We start from the raw sequence: 22,286 nt of genomic DNA on the forward strand, positions 1-22,286 counted from the left end.
ATTAAAAGTTTTAACTGGGGTTATTTACTAATTTTTTAGGATTTTAAACTTTTAAAGTCGGCCATTCTTGTAATATGCTTCATTTTAATTCTGTTTTGATTGTGTATATTGTGGGTTTTAATTTTGGCTGTACACCGCCCTGAGTCCTTCGGGAGAAGGGCGGTATAAAAATCTAATTAAATAAATAAATAAATAAATGTTTGTGGAGAAGTAGGCACAGCATCTCCCTGTGGGTATTTTTATCTAAAGTGTTTTTAATTTTTTGCAAAATTGAAGAGAACAATCTGCCTGTCAAATCTGTAGATACATCTCTCTTGCAATTGAATGGCTCCATATTGGCTGCATAAATATTGCCATTCAGAGATTGCTATTAGTATGTATGGTGATAAAACAGTTTATGGACATTATTGTTTTTCATAGGTGGTTTGACAAGTCGTTTAATCTCATAGTGTTCAGAAATGGCAAAATGGGCCTGAATACTGAACACTCTTGGGCAGATGCCCCAATTGTCGGACATCTCTGGGAGGTGAGCATTTCTATTACCATTAAATGGTTCATATTAATTAAATTTAATAATTTAAATAAAATGAAATCAAATTTAGCTTTTGCCTTGGTCATGTTAACTATTTTTGGAGTGTGCATCATTCAAGGGTCAAATGTGATTCCTGCAGAAAGTTCAGATCCCTGTTGGAACTATACAGTGGACTATGCAAGCATTAGAACTATGACCTAAATTCTACTGTTGTTTCCTATCATAAATCAAATGGATTACACTAGGGGTGCATACTTTTTTCCTGAGGTTGAGGACAACCCTTGACCTCTGATTAGTATTGAAGACTGCACACTAGCAAATGAGTAGGGCCAGGAAAATAGAAAAAAATAGATATTGATATTATGTTCCTCACAGAATAAAAATATGCCAGAAACAGAGTAATTGAAATTCATTGATAATATTGCACATGATTTCGTTTTATCCCATGAATCTGCCAAATAGCTGATCTATATACTTCAGAAATATGGAAATTTATTATATGATATGGGATCATAGCACATTGAGAGAAGGTTTTTGTCTTGCTTAACATCTTCTTGTCTAGCCATTGATAATTTAAAGTTTTAAATCAAAATGCAAGATTTAATCAGAAACCTCGGGGTTTTTTCTCTGTATGGTCTGCAGCAGTATGTTTAACATGCTTATAAGTATTTCTCTCATTCCCCCATCTACACTATCCATCTCCAGAATGTCATGTTTTCTGACTGTCTTGAATTGGGATACACAGAAGATGGACACTGCAAAGGGGAGGCTACTCTAGGCATTCCTATGCCTACCAAGCTGCAGTGGGAAATCTCTGAAGAGGTGGGTGCATATCCAATTCTAGATCCAAGGTATCGGATATACTTCAGGATGCTATCCTATAATGTTTCTTACTGACTGAAGTACACATCTATCCATTTTTCAATGAAAATGTCTTGTTTGTTTTTAAAATAGATCAGTGGGATCACTGCTGATTTTGTTTAAGATAAACTGATAAATTTAGGATTAAATAGTTTAAAAAATAGGATCTCTGAATATTTCCTGAACAATATATGCTTGTTGCTATTATTTAGTGCCAAGAAGTGATTGAGAAGTCTCTCGACATTGCAAGGCCATTAGCAGATGATGTGGATTTTCATTCTTTTTCTTTTGATATATTTGGGAAAGGATTAATGAAGAAAACCAAAACTAGTCCCGATGCATTTGTGCAACTTGCTTTGCAATTGGCTCATTATCGGGTAAGTATCTTAGGTACTTCTAATTTAATTTAGACATCATTTAAAAATAACAAACATAAAGTACCTGATACCATTTTTAAACTTTCTGCTGAAAAAGAAAAGGTTTCCCCAGATTAAAAAAATGAACTTTCCAGTGTAGCTAATGAGAGCTAACAGTCTTTTCTAAAGCTTTCGTGCTGAAGTCCTTTAATACTGTAGTATTTTTTTTTCCAATCGCCCAGAAATGAAATTTAAGCATCTCTGTATTCAGCATCATTTAGTACTATTTTATCAAGTTTTGCCATTGTCTGTGGCAAATATCTTTTAATTCACAAATGCATCCTATTCGTGAAGGGTCTTCTGCATTACAGTAAATACTGTAAAGTGTGGACTGATGCAGAGAGACTGTATCTAAAGCAGAAAGTAACATAGCACTACAAGTTCATTTGATATTGCATGTAATTCCCTAAAAATACATTGTAGATACAGAAAATATTCAGAAAGAAACCGCTAAAATGATAAAAGCAGACGAATAAGAAAAAGAGTCAGAGAATACTCTGTATGAAATGAAACTATTCTAGAATATATTTGGGATTAAATTCTGTTGAAGTCAGTCAAATAATTGTTGAATAGGATTCTGCCATAAGGAGATTAGGTGTTACCTCCAAATGCACCTAGATACTGTTGCTCACTCAGTAACAAAGGCCAGTACTATCCCTTTGCTCTCTGTTGTCCTTCTGCCTCCTCTATATTTATTCTCATATACTTAATTTCTTTCTCTTCCTTCCTTCCTTCCTTCCTTCCTTCCTTCCTTCCTTCCTTCCTTCCTTCCTTCCTTCCTTCCTTCCTTCCTTCCTTCCTTCCTTCCTTCCTTAAAATTGAGATGGGAATAAAGGTTTGTGTTTGTATTGAAATTTAAGAGTTGATGTTCATATTTATTTATTTATTTATTTATTAGATTTTTATACCACCCTTCTCCCGAAGGACTCAGGGCGGTGTACAGCCAAGGATAAAACTCAATATATATACAATTAAAACCAGAATTTAAAACAAAGCAAATTACAAAAAGGCCGTAATTAGAATTTAAAAATTTAAAACCCTAAAACAATAAAAACCCAATTTAAAATAGTAAAACTATTATGCCAGTCCCGCTTGAATAAATAAATATGTTTTTAGTTCACAGCGAAAGGTCCGAAGATCAGGCACTTGGCGTATTTATGTGACTGATATAATATTTATATTCATTTTTTTTAAATAAAAAGTTTTATTTCCATTTTCCAACAACCTATTCAATATACAGTCTCTTATTCAACATTAGTCATTAACTTTCATTTGTTACTTATTCGGACCTGCCCAGCTACCACTTCCTTCCTTAACACAACCTTTCCTCCTCCCTTCTCTACTTTCTTCTACTTTCTTCATCCTTCCTCTCCTTCGCTTTTCTACTTCCTCTCCTCCTTCCCCATTCTTCTCTTCCACCCTTTCTAACCCTCTCTCTTTCCCTTTCTTCTTCCTCTCCTTTCCCCTCTTCTACCTCTCTCTTTCCTACCTACTTTCTTCCTTCACTCTCTCTCTCCCTTTCCATTCCTTCTGAAATGGCAGCTGAGCAGCCCGATTTCATTTCAAATTATTTCTATTTCTTAATTACATATCTTCAATCATTCCTTTACATTGATCCTTCATCTCCCCTCTCCCCTTCCCTCCTTCCCCTCTTCTCTTCCACCCTTTCTAACCTCTCTCTTTCCCTTTCTTCTTCCTCTCCTTTCCCCTCTTCTACCTCTCTCTTTCCTACCTACTTTCTTCCTTCACTCTCTCCTCTCCTTTCCATTCCTTCTGAAATGGCAGCTGAGCAGCCCGATTTCATTTCAAATTATTTCTATTTCTTAATTACATATCTTCAATCATTCCTTTACATTGATCCTTCATCTCCCCTCTCCCCCCTTCCCCTCCTTCCCCCCTCCCGCCCCCTGAGACTTCCCAGAACAAAGTACAGGATATAAAATTAACAATCATAAATTAAAATACAACATAAGTCATAATCCATAGTCACTCCTCCCTCTAAAACCTTAACTCCCCTTCCAGAAACAAAAAAGTACATTCTTCTTCCAGTCCATTATATATCAGTCCATTCCACTCCTAAATCTTCAGAATCTTCCAATTAAATTGGTATTTCCAGTTCATCAATAAAATATATAGATTTTAATATCCAATCTTCATCGATTAATACCAAATATATATCAATCCATTCCACTCCTGAAGTCTTCAGAACCTTATAGTTTTTAATATCCAATCTTCATCGATCAAGACCAAGACGATATTCCATCTTCCAGTATTCATTAGAAATTCTTTTATAATATACCTTTCTTCCTTAAACAGTCTCCCAAATATAATTCATATTTCCAGCTTAAATTCTTAAATTTTTATCCAATCTCCAAAAATAAACAATATTCTATCTTCTCATATCTTTAATATCACTTACATAAATCAAATAACATTGTAATATTAATATTTCTTCAATTTACCTTACATATGTCAAATAACATTATTAAAATTATACCTATAACTTATATCCAAAATATATCAATTATAACAGTTAAATTCTATTTAACAAATACCAACATTACATCCATAATCCAAATTCATAAATTTTTCTATATGTCCTCCAAAATTAAATGATATTCCATCTTCCCATTCCTTTATACCTCACATATATCAAATAGTAACACCTTATACCCAAAATAGATCAGTTATAAAAATTAAACCCTATATATATATATATATATATTTTAAAAAAATACCATCAAAATCACATCTTAAGCATTCTCCTTCCCCTTGTCTTCTATCTTACACATTTTCCACCATCTGCTCACCAATCAGCTTAACATCTAACAATAAAGAATTTCCAATCTTTAATATATTGGTGTAAAAATCTCTTGTTTAAAAACTTATTAAGAAAAGATAAGCCTCCAAAAGTTCCTATAAAAAAAATATTCCATATTTGAACTGAAGAAGTTTCCAAGATTTTAGTAGTTAGTTCTGTTTGCTTAAGAGCCATTTTTAAACTGTAAAATCTACCAAAAAGAGAAAAAAAATAATTCAATAAACTTTTCTTCTTAAACATTTGTGATAAAGAAAAAGGTAAAAAGAAAAAAAAATCATTAACAGTTCTTATTCATTCCATTTAAAAAGTAGCTTGTTATGTTCTTATAGGTTCCACGCCAGCAGTTAATAATAAGCATTTCCTTAACTTTCACTTCCAATACCTAAAACACCATTTGCTAAAATCTTCTTACAAGCAAATGCCAGCACACTCCAACACTTTTAAAAGCAGTTGTTTTTAATTGCTTAATTGCCATCTTCTTTTAAACTTTATTTCTTAAAATTAAAATTAATAAAAAATCTTTTTAAATTTCTCTGCAACCACAGTCTTAAAATCTCTTCCTTTATCCTTTTGTAGTTATAACTTTCACTTTCCTTTATATATTGCAAACGCCATTTTAAATCCACTCAGGTTGAAAGTTAGTTCAAAGGAAAGCTATTTAAGAACCGAAGTTAAGATTTATTACTTGCAAATTCTTGCTAGTCTCCTGCTTCATTCTGTCTGTGTTGAGTTCTCTTTAAAAATAAACCTCGGCACAGAGATGGTCGCGGCTTCTTGTTCTGTAAAAACAGAAGCACCCTGGGCACGGAGCTTCGTCAGGCTGAAGGGGAGCTCTCACCCTTCGATCCCCTGGTTAAATTCCAGGGGCTCCCAGGGAGCTCTACCCAAACCTGACCACTCTTCTCTCCCCCTTCTCCCGGGGGAGAGAATTCCAAACCGTCTGACAGCCCATTTACGCTGTCAGGGACGGTTTGACGAAACCCAGGGCAGACGATCCCAAAGGGACGTCCACGAAGCCTGCGTTGCCAACGGAAGTCAATATTTATATTCATATGTCAAAGAGACGTGGTAGTTTAGCAACTTAAAGACACTGGATTTGTTAACCAGAGAAGGTTGGCTGTCTGCATTTCAGCTGTTCAAGAGTTATCACCATATGACAGTATAAGCTCCCCTCACTTGATTCAGCAGTTTGAAAGCATGTGAATCCAAGTAGATCAATAGGTAGTACTTCAGTGGGACTAACGACAGAAGCAAAAAACCAGCCTGAATGCAAGGCAAACACCAGCAGAGAAAAAGCCCCGGATGACGCCGACACTCCAGCAGAATGCCATTAACTGCTCTGTGTGCAGAGCTAGTTCACGTCCTGTGGTGCACTCTGGATAGCGTGCAAGCATGAACTGAACAAACTTGCAATCTTAGCCAAACTTCTATTCTGTAATAACATTGTAGACTCCTGGCTTTCATATACTAACATCTTACACTAAATAAATAAATAAATAAATAAATAAATAAATAAATAAATAAATAATATATGTGACCTTTTTTTTTACTGTTGCATATAAATAACTTTGTATTTTTCTTAGGACATGGGAAAATTTTGCTTAACATACGAAGCATCTATGACCCGCCTGTTTAGAGAAGGCAGAACAGAAACAGTCCGCTCATGTACTGTCCAGTCCTGCAAATTTGTGCAAGCTATGGAAGACCCAAATGAAATTGTAAGTTTAACGTGCTAATAAAGTCTAAATATTACCTTCGCTTTTATTTAAATTTACTTTTATTTAAGCCCACCATTTTTAAGACAAACAGGTAGTTTGATTTGCTTTCCTGAGTAATATAAACACATTGTAGTAAATAAATATTTAAATAAAGTGTTGGCAAATATTTCAAGTTTTTTTCCTTAGACAAATAATTGGTTGAGGTCAGGAAAACTTTAGAGTGAAACATTTTTTGTGCAATTTCTGCTTTTACTTTTATATAAACATTATTAGTTTTTTCCAAATGGAGCACAATAAATTTGGTGAGTGTACATATACAGAACTGCCTGAAACTAAGTAGCTGGGAAAAGATGAAGCCATCTGGTGGTCATAAAAAGTACTATTTATGTTTGGTATATTAAGTTTAAGACTTCAAAGTCTTAAACTTAATTTTCAATCTTTGAAAATTTCATTTTCAATTATTAAACATGTTATTAAAAAGTTTTCTGTGTAAAAGTACTCTTTTCATCTTTCATATTACTTAAACCATGTGTTTAGATTTCCAGAGCAATATGTAAAAGCCATTAAATCTTCACCATTAGGAACCATTGATGATAGGGACATAAAATCAGTTTTCCTGTGATTAATGTGTGAGTTCAAATGAGTACAAAGAAAATGTAGGACACATTAATAGCTCAAGGTAGTAAAAATATAAATTAATATCATTAGAGTTTTAGTGCTACAATCAAACTATTTATAGAAACTTCATATGGAAGTGTCCATAGTTTTAGTGCCAGTTTTATAATATAAAACTTGTTGCGTTCATTTGTTCAATCACTTCTGCCTTGTGAGAAAGACATCATTTGTTTTTGTAGCATTGTTTGTCAATAACTGAGTCCTTGTACGTTTATATCATCAATCATAATACTTATCTACCTTGACTTCTATTGGCCTCTTTTTCAATTACTTTCTACTTTTTTCCCATTGTATGTCCAACATATCTAATAATAATTTCAATAGAGTACTAAGAGTTTCCCACAAGCAATCTGGTTTCACTTCCTTTAGTACTGGATGATTTGTTCTTTTGACAGTGCCATGTATTGACAAACATTTTCTCCAGCATCACAGTTAAGAGTTTGTCTTCGTTTTGTTTAGCCTTTCTGATGATCTGAATTTCATAGCAAAATAAAAAGTAATAAAGGCAGGATAAAATCTAACTAGTAAACATTTTGCACTTGGGGAAATCATTGTCTGGATAAAATGTACCTTTGTTATCAGCAGATCTCTGCACTTCAATGTTTTGTTTAGATTTGTTACCTTATTATCCCATGTAGCATTTACGTACATTTTTGAGTCTCGGAAGGTAAAATTTGTGGTTTTTTTCTCTCTTTATTTGCATTGGATTGGCATTCCACGTCTTTTTAAAATAGTGAATAGCAGCGTTTATCTTGCCTTCTTTTATCTTGAGCAAAACATTATTTAAGGTTTCTTCACCTTCAGCCATTAAAATAATTCAATCAGCATATTTGAGATTGTTGGTCTTTCAGTAATTTTAATTCCAGTATCTCTGTCTTCAAGTCCATCATTTTGCACTGCATATAAACTAGATGGAATATCAATAAAACAAACATAGAAAACTGTTGGAACTGCCTTGTCTTTCCCATTATCTATCAGACGCTAGCAATGTGATAGGCACATCTGCCTCTTTTGACACACACACACACACACACACACATATACATATACATATACATATATATATATGAGTCAGCTCCCTTTGCTACTCTCCATCCATTTGTTTCTTAATAAATTTTCATGTTAAAAAAATCATTACAGTTCCCTAGTAGTGCAATTGCAATGGGAGATTGTACAGGTGAGGAAAATCCAGTGGGTGGGATGTGACACTCCAGGTGCTCCTAAAGGGACTTTAGTAGTTGGATTGCTTGTCTTTTTCTAGAATTTGGTGTTTCATTTTAATAGCATTTAAACAGAAATAGTGAGTTGTTTTTCCCTTTTAATTTACAGCCTGAAAAGAAGCGTAATCTGTTCAAGGCTGCTGCTGATAATCATCAGCGCTTATATCGTCTGGCCATGACTGGTGCTGGCATTGATCGTCATCTTTTCTGTCTTTATGTGGTCTCCAAATACCTTGCTGTTGAATCACCTTTTCTAAAAGAAGTAAGTAACCATATAATACTTGTGCAAATAATTTGGGTTTTTTCTCTTTTTAAAATTTGTGTTGGTGTCTTTAATGATCTGTTGTTCAAACAGTTGAAAACCTTTTAAACTAGAAACTTTGAAGCATTGAGAAAACTTTCTGAGGCTTAAAATCTTTGCAAGACTTAAAATAAGTGTATTTTAAGAATTTAGTATATTAAAGAAGGCTAACACACACACACACATTTGTTTTCGTAGGTTTTCACGGGTATAGGTATGTAGGTCTTGGCGTATTCGGGTCTTTTCCCGTGTAAGGTTGAGAGTATCTTGGCGACTTTTCAACAAAGTCTCACTGATCATCTTCAGGCTACAGCTTCGTGCTTGTGCGAGCAAAGTGTGGTCGGAGCTGCCGTCTCTCTATAAATACTGGTGGGGAGATGGGGAGTGTTGCTGTAAGGGGCTTGGTTGGCTGTGTAGTTGCATCTTGATTGGTAGGTGGAGTGGGTGTTTGCAGATGAGTCAGCTGTTTCGTAGCATTCTGTGTGGGTGTGGTCCTAGTTGTGTGCCCATTAGTCTTTTGTGTTGTAACAATCTGGTTAATGGGCTTTATGGAAATGTCCCGAGTTCTGGGAATGTGACCTCCTGTAGTGATAATGGGCTTTCTGGAAACGTCCTGAGTTCTGGGAATGTGACCTCCTGAGTCTTGTGCTGTAACATCCTGGGTGGTAGGTTGTGTTGTAATGTCCTGAGCTTTGGTGTTGTGGCCTCTGGAGTTCTGTGATGATTTCTCCCTGGGGATGATTCTTTGCTGGATCTCTTCACTGATGGAGGAGGCTTTTATTTTGGATTTGGTGGTTTTTTGCGTATATATGCATATATATGCAAATTTTAAATGTGTCCATTCAGTGCATTTTGAACACTTTAATTTATTGAAACAAGAATTACAATAATTTGCAAATGCAGTGCCATATTTGGTCTTAGCCTTTTTGTGCTGGAATCATAGAAATAGAAATGTTGAATACAAAAATGGAGGGTATGCATTGGATTCGACCAAATCAAGAAACAAACTGCGATGGTTTGGAAACACCTGGAGGTTATATGAAACAAAGTAGCAGCCCAAGGAGTCTGCTGAAATTCATACATTTTTCTAAAAACTCTCTGAAGAAGGAAAACTACAAGAGAAAAATGATAAAAGGAAGTGAGCTGGTGCCTATATGGTCACTTTCCTGTAATTTTCTTGGTAACATTTAGTTTGCCATGGTCTTCTGGGATTGTTTTTAACCTCCTAATCTAGCCTACAACCTTTCAAGTTCTAATGATCTCTGGTCTAACTGATAAAGCTATGTAGTGCTTTGGATTTAATTTCAGTAATATCCTTTGACATACAATCATGATACATGTATGCACCTTCTTGAGGAAACTACAGCTTTTCTAAAGTTGTGCAGCTAATTCTGCAATTCCTACATATGCTGGAGAAGATACACAGTTAGTATTAGGTGCTTTGGTGAAAAAAATAGGATTTTCAGAATGTAATACCTTTTCTGTGATATACGGCACATGTCATCCATCCTTGAACTATTGTACTTTCTTTAACTTTGGTGCCACAGAAGTATTTTTGGGATTGTTTTTAATAGAAAGCAGACTAAATTGTATGTAAAACAAATGCAGTAAAAGTACAAAACAAATACTAAATGTTTTTCAATCATTAATAATTGTTTTATCCCATTTTGCAGGCTTTTTTTACCCCTCTGCCATTTTTTATAACAATTCCTCATCACCGTAACCAAAATAATATAGGGATCAATTTCACAAGCTATAATAAACAAAATAAGATATAAATAAATATTTTAAATAATGCTATTTATTTTATAAATAAAAATATAAATAAAATAATTCTCTGATAAGGCCTTTGAGAGTTGAAAGCAACATGCGTTGCATATTGACATATCTTCCATTCACAATTCATGGAAAAACTCCACTATTCATTCCAATTGTAAATGCTCTGGGGATATTTCCAGTAGTGACATTCCATCCGTTTTGGGGAAATTGTGGTTGTAAGAGAGGTTTTGGCAAAAGTACAGATGGTTTGCTTACTCAAGTTGCATGTGTCCTTTGATTTCAAAATAGTAGTTTTTATTCCTGCAAGCAGCTGAAAAATGTGCGATTTCTTATATCATCTTTTCCAGGTTTTGGCAGAACCCTGGAGACTTTCAACAAGTCAAACACCTCAACAACACATTGATCTGAATAAGAATCCTGGAATGGAGTCCAGTGGTGGAGGCTTTGGACCTGTATGTATGCATTTTATTTTAAACACCTAGTATTACAGATCACCTCATGCCAACCACATTTTCTGTCATACAAGGCTGCAGACTTATGCTCAAATATTTATCAGTGGGAACATGAACTTTATGAACCTTAAGCTTTCATATCTAAGGAAAAGAGCAAAAATCCAATTAAATGAGTTGTTGATCAGAAATGTTATATTTTAAAACAATTGATTGACAACATTACATGAATTGTTCTCCTCATAATCTAAGCAATTACCCGTTTTCATATTATAATTTTTGAGATGGATAGAATCTATTAATTCTATCAGTCAGTCTACAGTTTAACAAAAGGCTGAGAAGTTAATGTTGTTTATATATTGGAACAGATCAGAGAAGGAAAAAGTTCTGTTTCTTATTGCTAGTAATTTATTGGCCAACCAATAATATATTAAAAATCCATGAAAATAAATTTAAATAATGCACTGTATAATTTAACCAAACCTCAACTAGGGGATTCTACAAACTGAATATCTTACTCAAATGTTTTTATATGTTTTATTAAATTAACCATATAATAATAAAGGTAGCACAGAACCAAAATTTTCTGGTTTTCATTGTAATAAATACAACTGCTCTATATTTCAGGAAATAAATGCTTTCATAGCTTCTTATTCCTCTTGTATTGCATAATGTCAAGACCATTTGTCACACAAAAGACAAGTAACAGACTAAATAAATCTGTTCATTATTTTAGAACAATGTCAGAAATTGTTAGATATTGATGTTATATCATGAATATGATACATTCTCCACATGTGGATTAAAGAACCACAGTTGTTTAAAAAAATTAATAGGAATTGTTATGCAATTTTTTTTAATTCTTAAAAGGACCATTCATAAATAATTTTCAGAGAAGTTTCTCTGATCATGATAACATCCATAGATTTTTGCCAATTTTTCTGCTTTTTCCCCAAGAAATTGTATTACCTCATATACATTTCCTACACAATTTCCTAAACAAATCCATTAGATTATTTAAATTCTTTATAAATCAGTAAGGCTAATATGCCATTTGCCTTAAATAAATTTGACTAATAATTGTGATCAATCACAGTGCATGATTTAATTACTGAGGTTGTATCAGTTTTTTTTTTAAAAAGCAAAAGGTTCCTATCACCTTGAGAAGGCACAGTATATTAGCCTGACATTCCTTTCAGTTCTTCCCATAATGATAAACTGTTTTCAAATGATGCCTGTCTTTATTGAAACATAAAAATATGTCCTATTGAGCACTTATATTGGACTTTAAAAACAAAATAGTCTTGAGGTGGTTTGTTATGGACATGTAGAGAACTGAGGTATTCTACGTATATTTTCTACAGGTTGCTGATGATGGTTATGGTGTATCTTACATTATTGTGGGTGAGAATCTCATCAACTTCCATGTATCCAGTAAATTTTCCTGTACTGAAACAGTAAGTATTTTATTAATTTTATGGTCACTATGATTAGTTTTAAGTTATATTGTAATTTACTGAGTTCTAACACAGCTTACAATGTCCAGACCAAGGATGACTGTCTTGCAAGGTTTTTTTTAAGTTCACACATACACACACACACACACACACACACACACACACACGTAAAAGCTTTTTCCCCCATGGGCATGGTATATGCAGCACCTAAAACACTGGCATAATTCATTTCAACCATTATGGAAGAATAGGGGAAATATTTTCTACATTCAACAGCAAAAATTTAATGGGAAACAGTTCTTCTATAGCTTGATTACAATGCAACTCATTAGGAAATAATGAGAATAAGCTATATACATTCATGTTCAGTGACAGAAGTATTACAGACTTATTCAACCAAACAGAGCAATTTACACCAAGGGTTTCCATGCTAAAATAAACTACAGTGCATGGATCAAAAGATTTTTGACAGCTTGTTTACCAAATTTATATGCCACTCATCTCAAGGTTCAAAGTGACAATAACTGTAGCACTAAGAATTTTAATATTCTGTGTGTGCGCGCGGGTGCGTGTATGCATGCATGCTTGACTGTGGCTTACTTCCAACTAAATGTTTAGAAGACAGCAATTTAAGAATATCACTTAACTCTCATCCTGTATGATTCACTAATAGCCCCATTTTTGTATCAGGCATATTTTTTTGCACTGCTTATCTCAAAAGAAAATTGGATCTATAAGAAACTGTATAACATACATTATCGGTTTTAAAATACTGCCCAATATTTTTAGATAATGTACTTCAGTATTCCAAATAAGCATGTATATATTCTGGTTACACTAAACAAAGGTTGGAAAATACAGATGCCAGCTGCAATCTACTATAGGTTTTGTTTCTGGCTTTTTTATTTATCTATTTATCAAATTTTTCTGCCCTGACTCCCAACAACTTTGGGCAGCTCACAAATAAAATAAGAGCCCATTTAATAAAAAATAATAAAATAAAAAAGATCAAACTAAGCAGGAAGAAAGGAAAAGGGTTTTATTTTCTCTTGCCTAAGACCTGGGCAAAGTGCCTTGTTTTCAAGGCCCATCAACAGCCAAGAGGGAGCCGTCTGGTTCTTGCAGGAAGCCTCCTTCCAAAAGGCAGATGCTGCTGCAGAGAAGGCACATTTCTGGGATCCCAATAGATGGTTTTAATCATCAAAAGAACCCAGACTGTGCCAGTCCTGGTAGATTAAATTGGCCAGACAGATACATCTAGGATCAAAGATGGAGTATCCTCAGACTTGGGCAGCTCAAACAACTCCTTAGTCTTGGTAGGATCAGGTCAGAGACGATTCCTCCCCATGCAGATCCCAACAGCTTTAAGACACCAGGATTGAAACAGATCCCTGGTGCTTATAAGCCACTGATCACTGGGTTTTGGGAGAATTACCTTTAACTCTCATACCCAGTGAAAAGGGCAGAAGGCAGAGAAGAAAGAAATGTGTGTGTGAGAGAGAAAGAGCAAGGAGACAGAGTGGGTTAGGTGAATTTTGAGGGGTGCATATTTATATGTAGACAGGCATACTTGTTAAACACTTCTTCAACACCTCATGAAGTTCTCTGGGACAAAGTTTAAGTAAAATCTTTGACTTCTAAGATGGTGGACACATCCATTTATGCAGCTTTCTTAGCAACATAATGGAAGTAGCTTGCCATTGCCTTTTGCAAAATTGTTCAGTCAAGTACTAACCAGGCCCAGCTCTGCTTTGCTTCTAAGCCTGGATCCAATCAGATAGATAAACAGTTATCTGAGATAAAGTGGCTAATGTAAGATACACCATAACCAACAGCCTAAAAGTGGCTTTATCTTACATAACTAATATAGTGTTGCTGCTGTTGATACATTTTTATCCAGGCCTCAGAAATTACTTTCTAGGGAAAATGGTTTTGGAACCTACCTTTCTCCATTTTCATCATATACTTACCTACTAATATCATATTATCTAATTTAGTAGATATGGTTATCATAAATGTTACAGTAAATAAATAAAATCAAGTCAAAATTATTTTCTAAATATGAATCCTATTAAAGGCTTTTATAAAAAGAACCTATGAAAATCACATCACTGAATAAACGAAAGTACATGGCAATCAGCTTCATACATTAAAAAAGTAGAATTGTGTATATGCGTGCATACTTTACGTACACTATAAGATTGCTATGTGATTGTGAATTTGATCTTTAACTTTTTTCAGAATTCTCATCGCTTTGGGAAAAACCTCAATCAAGCATTGTGCGACATCCGTGATTTGTTTCACCTTGGCAAAAATTCTACTAAATGATGTTTTAACAGTAGAACTAGTTGGTCAATGTTGGAGATGAGAACTCTTCTGTACAGTGACTGAAAATAAGCTATGCTGAGCAGCAATCCATTCCCAGGTATATAAACAACCATTCTTGTGTGCTTTCGATGGTCCATCCGTTTAATTCTTCAGAAGAATTTTCTTTTTCAAGAGAAATGACTGTTGAGATTTTTATATTTGCTGGGAAATAGCAACATGAAATTTATTCCTAGTTTGTCTTAATTTAACAATTTTTTATTTGTGTTCTATAAATTAAGAGAATATGTATTATCTTATGTTAATAGAAAAATATGACTTGAAATATAACAGCAGAAGACATAATTGATTTAATTGTTGGGAGTTTTTTCAGAAAGTTACCATTTAGGACATACATAATAAAGGCATTTCATTGAACATTTAGAAACATCAGGAAAATGTAGTGAATTGTGCTTGGTGGGGGAAAATATTTTGCTATTTGGAATTAAGCCTGTCTTGTTACTTGAAATGTCAGATGAGGCTTTTTCTGTATATAATTTTAAAGCCTGTATTTGCTGAATTTCAAAAGTGGAATGGCTGAATTTCAAAATAAGAATTGCTGAATTTGCAATGTTGAATATAGTATCTGCAGATAAAAATGGGTATGTTTTCATGAAAAATCTTACAAATAATTTTTATTTGTATTATAATAAAAGCTATTTCTTATGATAATATTTTTTACACTGTTACAAAAAAAGTGAAATTATCTTGCTTCAGGAGTTTATTCAGTTTGTTTCATCCCATCACTCCTTGTGCATTACAATTAATCAGCTGGTTTAAAATCTGTTGGGACAATCTTCAGTGTAAAGACCAGATCACCTTCTGCCTTAAGCAATTATCGTATGACTCATAAATAGGCATTAATATAAATACCTAACACTTAAATGTCATAGTTTAAATTGGAGTTATCTCAGATTTTTTTAAAATGTAGAGAATATGACAAATCATGAATGGTGTTACTAAAAAATCTGCATTAGAAATTACTAAGAAAAAAGATAGTTGGTCTTATGGCTGGCAGGAACTTTATTCTGGAACCAGAAATGCAAATATTACAAAAATCAGAAAATGAAATTTTAACAGTCTTTACAATTCTTATCAGTCTCTCATAAGTCTTTACATAAGATCTAAAAGGCCTTATCCAGCAATTGTCTGTTTTTCCAAATTTAATGGCTTTAAGACACATCAAGTAACAAATATGGAGGTTAATCTAATTAAACCCTGATGTTCAAGAGCTTTTAATACCAATAGAAGATATGGGACTGAAGTTGCTGTCCTGAGAATTTGCTATTAAATTCTTTGACTTCAATTAAAATAAAAATAAAATAAATTAATTAATTAATGCAAATCAGTTATATTATTCCCTAAATAAATATTGATGTATAAATCTGCAAAAGAATAGACGGGGCGTGTTTCATATGATCAAGAATGATAAACATCACAAAATTATGGGGGGGGGGAAGCAATGGATGTCATGCTGCATTCTTAAGTCAGTGTTCTGTTAAGTTATATGCTTTATTTTAACAACTGACCCATCTCTATATTCTAAGAATCTTCTTTTATCAAGAGCATTATTAGGTTTGACTCAGGTTTTAGATATTTGAATTGTAAACATGCTTCATTAGTGCATTATCAATGCAATGTTTCATATTTTAAGGAAATGTAAATGTGTAATTGGCTGAAGTTAACATGAATTTTACTGTAAGTGATTGAAAGGTTAAATGTCTTTTTTTAAAAAAAAAATGATACAAAAACAATTTCTGACCTTGGTTTATATCCTCTTAGAATGTCAACTGCCTGTATATAATACTGCTTTTGGTTGTAAATCTTTAAACACATAGTAAACAGCTTATTCTTAATAAAAATATTATTTAAAAGTGTGAATTTTATATTAGATATATAGACTTCTTATTATTTATAACTTTCATAGAAATTTCTATTGAAATTCATTTTGAAAGAATTGGTTTGCCAATATTTAGACTTTAAATATATGTATGTATGTATATGTATGTGTATATATGTATGTGTAAGCCATTCGTTTAGTGATTGTTTAAAGTTGCAGCGGCACTAAAAAAGTCACTTATGACCTTTTTTCACACTTAGAACCATTGCAGCTGCCTCATGGTCACATGATCAAAATTTAGATGCTTGACAATTGACTCGTTTATTTTGATTGCAGTGTCCCAGGGTCATGTGAGCACCTTTGGTGACCTTCCGACAAGCAATGAGAAAACCAAATTCATTTAACAATCTATTACTAACTTCACAATTGCAATGAAGCCCTTACCCCACTTAGGTACACTTATTTATTCACTTAACCTATCTCTGACTGCAACAATGTTAATAGCTTGCTGTTATGTGACCTATGCTCATTCAGTTGCTGGTTAGTAAAGCATATTTTCCTTGGTAAGGAAATTTTTTTTTGAAAACCATGGCTCCCTCTCTCTGAAACATCATTCCTGCAGAGATTAGAATGGCCCCCATTCTAACACTCTTCCGGAAGGCACTGAAGACCTAGTTCTGCCAGCAGGCCTGCGGAATGCAGAGTGGGATGGAACCCATTAAATGGCTTGTGTGATGTGTTGTCACTGGGGTGAAGGGTAGTAAAACCGGCAGGAGGCTCCACCCACCCACCCGCCACATTATCATGGGTGATCTGCGCATGGTCCCGTTGTCCCGTTGCAAACTGGTAGTAAAGGTAAGTAGAACCCACCCCTGGGCTATTACCGTATATTATTTTATTATTTTTTATATATGATGCTTTTATATTCCTGTAAACTGCCTTGAGTCGCAATGTGCAAATAGGCAGCAATATAAATTTTCTAAATAAATAGCCGGTGGCATGTGTTGCCTTTCTCTCACTTGTCTTTGTGTATCTATCAATAAACAAGACTAACTTGGTCAATATAGACACAATAGCTCCCTTGGCATCTTGAGCAGAAAATGTTATTTTCTAGATCACCTTAAATCTGGGACTTGAAGCTGGGGGTAGGGTAGTAAAATATCACCCTGTTTTTTAGAAGCAACATTAGCACCAAAAATCCTGTTAATGTAAAAGGCAAGTGAAGGAAACAGGCCTTCATCTCTGCTGCAAAGTGTTTCCTGTTAAAGTTCTTCACTTTCCTTGTGATTTGCCTGCTTGTCCTTAACTTTACAGCAATTGAATATAATTGGTAGAACTTAAGAAACTGGGAGTTTGCCATCATGCATAGAACTACCATGCATGTGGTTATCTTATCCAATAAGGAACATATAAGCACAAGCCCCACCCTACCCCAAAACAAATCACATGCAATAGAAATGTGTTCCAGGTGGTCCTATTCTTCTCACCTGTCTTAGGCATTTCACTGGGGGAAAAGGAAAAGGTTACAAAGTTAGTATGTATAACAAAGGCATTAATTCCCTTAAAAGGGAAGAGACAAGTACCGTAACAGTATATTGTCTTTATATTTTCCGTTTGTAGGATATTAAGAGTAAATTGCATAATTTTCTTTATTGAGGATTTAATTTTTGAAAGTGTAGAAGGCTGTACTTATTATTGTGGCAGAATGCTAATTAAAAAGGCCACAAGAAAATGATCAAGGTATATTTTAAACTGGACTGGTTGAAGAACAAGAAACCCATGAATTTACAGGCTTTTAAGTTCTGTGAAACCAATAAGTAAGCTACCAGGTGCGTCTGAGTGCAGGTGGTTAATGACTGTCAATCTGCTGTTCACAGGATTTATTTATTTATTTAATTTTGTCATAATATACACAAGCATAACAAAAGATTATATAATATATAAACATATATATGAGGAGAAACAAGGTAGTATAAGCATATATATATATATATATAGGGGAAGAAACAATAGGACAGGAACGGTAGGCACATTTGTGCTCTTATGCACTCCCCTTAGAGTCCTCCTAGAAATGTGGTGAGGTCAACAGTGGATAGATTTTTAATAAAGCTTTTGGGGTTATGAGAAGAGACCACAAAGTCAGGTAATGCATTCCAAGCATAGACAATTCTGTTACAGAAATCGTGTTTTCTGCAATCTAAACTAGGATCTCCTAGTTTGATTTATGGACTCTTATGAATTTGGGTGTACGGGCTCATGTGCACTGCAGCCCTTTTTACCTATTATCCCCGTCGGAGAGAATGTTTTGTCTTTTGCTCAGAAAAGCAAAACTTCGTCTTCCCCTCCGTTTTCTTTTTCGGAAAGTGAAAAGGTCGAAACGACTTCGCCCATTTAAATACCTTCTCGTGAGAGGATGAGCACGAGTCTGGAGCTGGACCGTACGGAACGACAAGACCCTGCGTTTCCAAAAGCCACCGCTGCCCTGCGTGCAAAGCGCGCGCGCGCACAGCCACAGGCGAAGCGCTCGGGGGTGGGTTGGTGTTTGTACTCACAGAGAGGAGGTCATCTGACCCGGAACCAGCGCGTGCCCTCCAGGCTCCGCCTCAGCTCGAGACACCCGCTGCTCTTCTCCCCCTCCCCGCCCAACGGCTCTTCCTCCGCAAATTAGAGCAGGCGCTCGTCAGCGTAATGGAAGGGAAAAGGCGGGAATCTGGCGAGGGGAAAGGTGAGCGGGAGAGACGGAGAAGTACTGTATGCGTACGACTGACCCGTCAGGACTTGTTCGTCTCATGTAACATGCACACGCACACCCCTCCTCCACCCCGACAGATTGGAGGAAAAAATTTTGGGTGGGGGAATCAGATCAGATGTGATCTACTATAGCCCTTTTCTTGAGATAACGCGTATTAATCTACCCAGCAGCTGGAACTTATGGGTATAGGTGGATACAGATAATGCACGCTTATTAAACCTTGACGTGCCCGCAAGTTCTTTCAGTACAGGCGGTGTTGTAAAGTGTGAGGCAGCCCATCTTCGATGACGCATGAAAAAGTCACAACTATTCATTATTTTCAGAAGTGTCTATATGTGTGAAAAGTAAACAAAAGAGCCAGCAACTGTATGTATGACAATAATCATTTCCATCATGCACAGTGCAAAAAAAAAGCATCCCTGAAGAACTGTATATATAGACCTTGATTCCTCTTTGATTTACTTGGTACACATGATGAAATTCTGTAGGTGTGTATAATCGTTTCACAACATCAATATATTGTATCGACCTTCATCCTCATCACTGGTTTATCAGCATTGGAACCTACCCTAAAGAAGAGTCTTCCACCAGAAAGTCAGATCCACACCATAGAAAAAACTTAATTAAAATCTGAGCTGTTCAAAGAATATTTAATATCTTCATTGGTACATCTCTTATAACTTAAATTATCATTTTAAAGAAGCATTGCAGTTTATATTATTATATTTTACAATTATTTTAGTTTGTAATGTGCACTACCATGAGTTCCTGTGGAGTTTGAGGTCGTCCTCATCTTACAACCACAATTGAGCCCAAAATTTCTTTTGCTCAGTGAAACATTTGTTAAGTGACTTTTGCCCCATTTTATGACTTTTCTTGCCACAGTTGTTAAGTGAATTACTACAGTTGGTAATTTAGTAACACGGTTGTTAAGTGAAACTGGTTTCCCCATTGACTTTGCTTGTCAGAAGGTCGCAAAATATGGTCACATGACCCCTGGGCACTGCAATGGCCATAAACGAGTCAGTAACCAAACATCTGAATTTGGGGGTGCTACAATGGTTGTAAGTGTGAAAATGGTCTTAGCTCACTTTTTCAGTGATGATGTAACTTTGAATGGTCACTAAATGAAGTGTTGTAAGTTGAGGACTACCTGTATTAAATAATCTACAATAAATAAAGTTAATATACAAAGTAAATCCCTCCCCCACCCCTTTGATGTACAGTATCTGTTCATATAGAATACTGTAGGGGAATCGTAAAGCAAAAATTACCCAGATAAAATAGTGTTGTAAAGCTGAGGATGTAATGCTTTGAAAATTTTGAAAGGCTGATAAAAAATATTATTTAAAAGTGTGAATTTTATATTAGATATATAGACTTCTTATTATTTATAACTTTCATAGAAATTTCTATTGAAATTCATTTTGAAAGAATTGGTTTGCCAATATTTAGACTTTAAATATATGTATGTATGACAATAATCATTTCCATCATGCACAGTGCAAAAAAAAGCATCCCTGAAGAACTGTATATATAGACCTAGATTCCTCTTTGATTTACTTGGTACATGATGAAATTCTGTAGGTGTGTATAATCGTTTCACAACATCAATATATTGTATCGACCTTCATCCTCATCACTGGTTTATCAGCATTGGAACCTACCCTAAAGAAGAGTCTTCCACCAGAAAGTCAGATCCACACCATAGAAAAAACTTAATTAAAATCTGAGCTGTTCAAAGAATATTTAATATCTTCATTGGTACATCTCTTATAACTTAAATTATCATTTTAAAGAAGCATTGCAGTTTATATTATTATATTTTACAATTATTTTAGTTTGTAATGTGCACTACCATGAGTTCCTGTGGAGTTTGAGGTCGTCCTCATCTTACAACCACAATTGAGCCCAAAATTTCTTTTGCTCAGTGAAACATTTGTTAAGTGAATTACTACAGTTGGTAATTTAGTAACACGGTTGTTAAGTGAATTACTACAGTTGGTAATTTAGTAACACGGTTGTTAAGTGAATTACTACAGTTGGTAATTTAGTAACACGGTTGTTAAGTGAAACTGGTTTCCCATTGACTTTGCTTGTCAGAAGGTCGCAAAATATGGTCACATGATCAAAATTTAGATGCTTGACAATTGACTCGTTTATTTTGATTGCAGTGTCCCAGGGTCATGTGAGCACCTTTGGTGACCTTCCGACAAGCAATGAGAAAACCAAATTCATTTAACAATCTATTACTAACTTCACAATTGCAATGAAGCCCTTACCCCACTTAGGTACACTTATTTATTCACTTAACCTATCTCTGACTGCAACAATGTTAATAGCTTGCTGTTATGTGACCTATGCTCATTCAGTTGCTGGTTAGTAAAGCATATTTTCTTTGGTAAGGAAATTTTTTTTTGAAAACCATGGCTCCCTCTTTCTGGAACATCATTCCCCCAGAGATTAGAGTGGCCCACTCTAACAATCTTCCGGAAGGCACTGAAGACCTGGTTCTGCCAGCAGGCCTGGGGAACCCAGAGTAGGATAGAGCCCATTAAATGGCTTGTGTGATGTGTTGTCACTGGGGTGAAGGGTAGTAAAACCGGCAGGAGGCTCCACCCACCCACCCGCCACATTATCATGGGTGATCTGCGCATGGTCCCGTTGTCCTGTTGCAAACTGGTAGTAAAGGTAAGTAGAACCCACCCCTGGGCTATTACCGTATATTATTTTGTTATTTTTTATATATGATGCTTTTATATTCCTGTAAACTGCCTTGAGTCGCAATGTGCAAATAGGCAGCAATATAAATTTTCTAAATAAATAGCCGGTGGCATGTGTTGCCTTTCTCTCACTTGTCTTTGTGTATCTATCAATAAACAAGACTAACTTGGTCAATATAGACACAATAGCTCCCTTGGCATCTTGAGCAGAAAATGTTATTTTCTAGATCACCTTAAATCTGGGACTTGAAGCTGGGGGTAGGGTAGTAAAATATCACCCTGTTTTTTAGAAGCAACATTAGCACCAAAAATCCTGTTAATGTAAAAGGCAAGTGAAGGAAACAGGCCTTCATCTCTGCTGCAGTGTTTCCTGTTAAA

At 34.9% G+C, this 22,286-nt stretch overlaps 1 protein-coding gene across 3 annotated transcripts in view; it reads left to right on the plus strand.

Annotated features, from left to right (window-relative positions):
- Positions 1-16,470, plus strand: part of CPT1A (carnitine palmitoyltransferase 1A) — a 54,887-nt gene extending 38,417 nt beyond the window's left edge. For all 3 annotated transcript variants that reach the window (XM_058156466.1, XM_058156459.1, XM_058156473.1), the window contains 8 exons: positions 421-526; positions 1,238-1,354; positions 1,606-1,770; positions 6,214-6,348; positions 8,353-8,505; positions 10,671-10,775; positions 12,137-12,229; positions 14,471-16,470. In XM_058156466.1, the coding sequence (XP_058012449.1) occupies positions 421-526; positions 1,238-1,354; positions 1,606-1,770; positions 6,214-6,348; positions 8,353-8,505; positions 10,671-10,775; positions 12,137-12,229; positions 14,471-14,557 (961 nt within the window). In that variant the 3' untranslated portion in view covers positions 14,558-16,470. The remainder of the gene's footprint in view (positions 1-420; positions 527-1,237; positions 1,355-1,605; positions 1,771-6,213; positions 6,349-8,352; positions 8,506-10,670; positions 10,776-12,136; positions 12,230-14,470) is intronic.
- The last annotated feature ends 5,816 nt before the right edge of the window (positions 16,471-22,286 follow it).

This window comes from Ahaetulla prasina, chromosome 1, assembly GCF_028640845.1.
Source record: "Ahaetulla prasina isolate Xishuangbanna chromosome 1, ASM2864084v1, whole genome shotgun sequence".
Taxonomy (NCBI): Eukaryota; Metazoa; Chordata; class Lepidosauria; order Squamata; family Colubridae; genus Ahaetulla; species Ahaetulla prasina.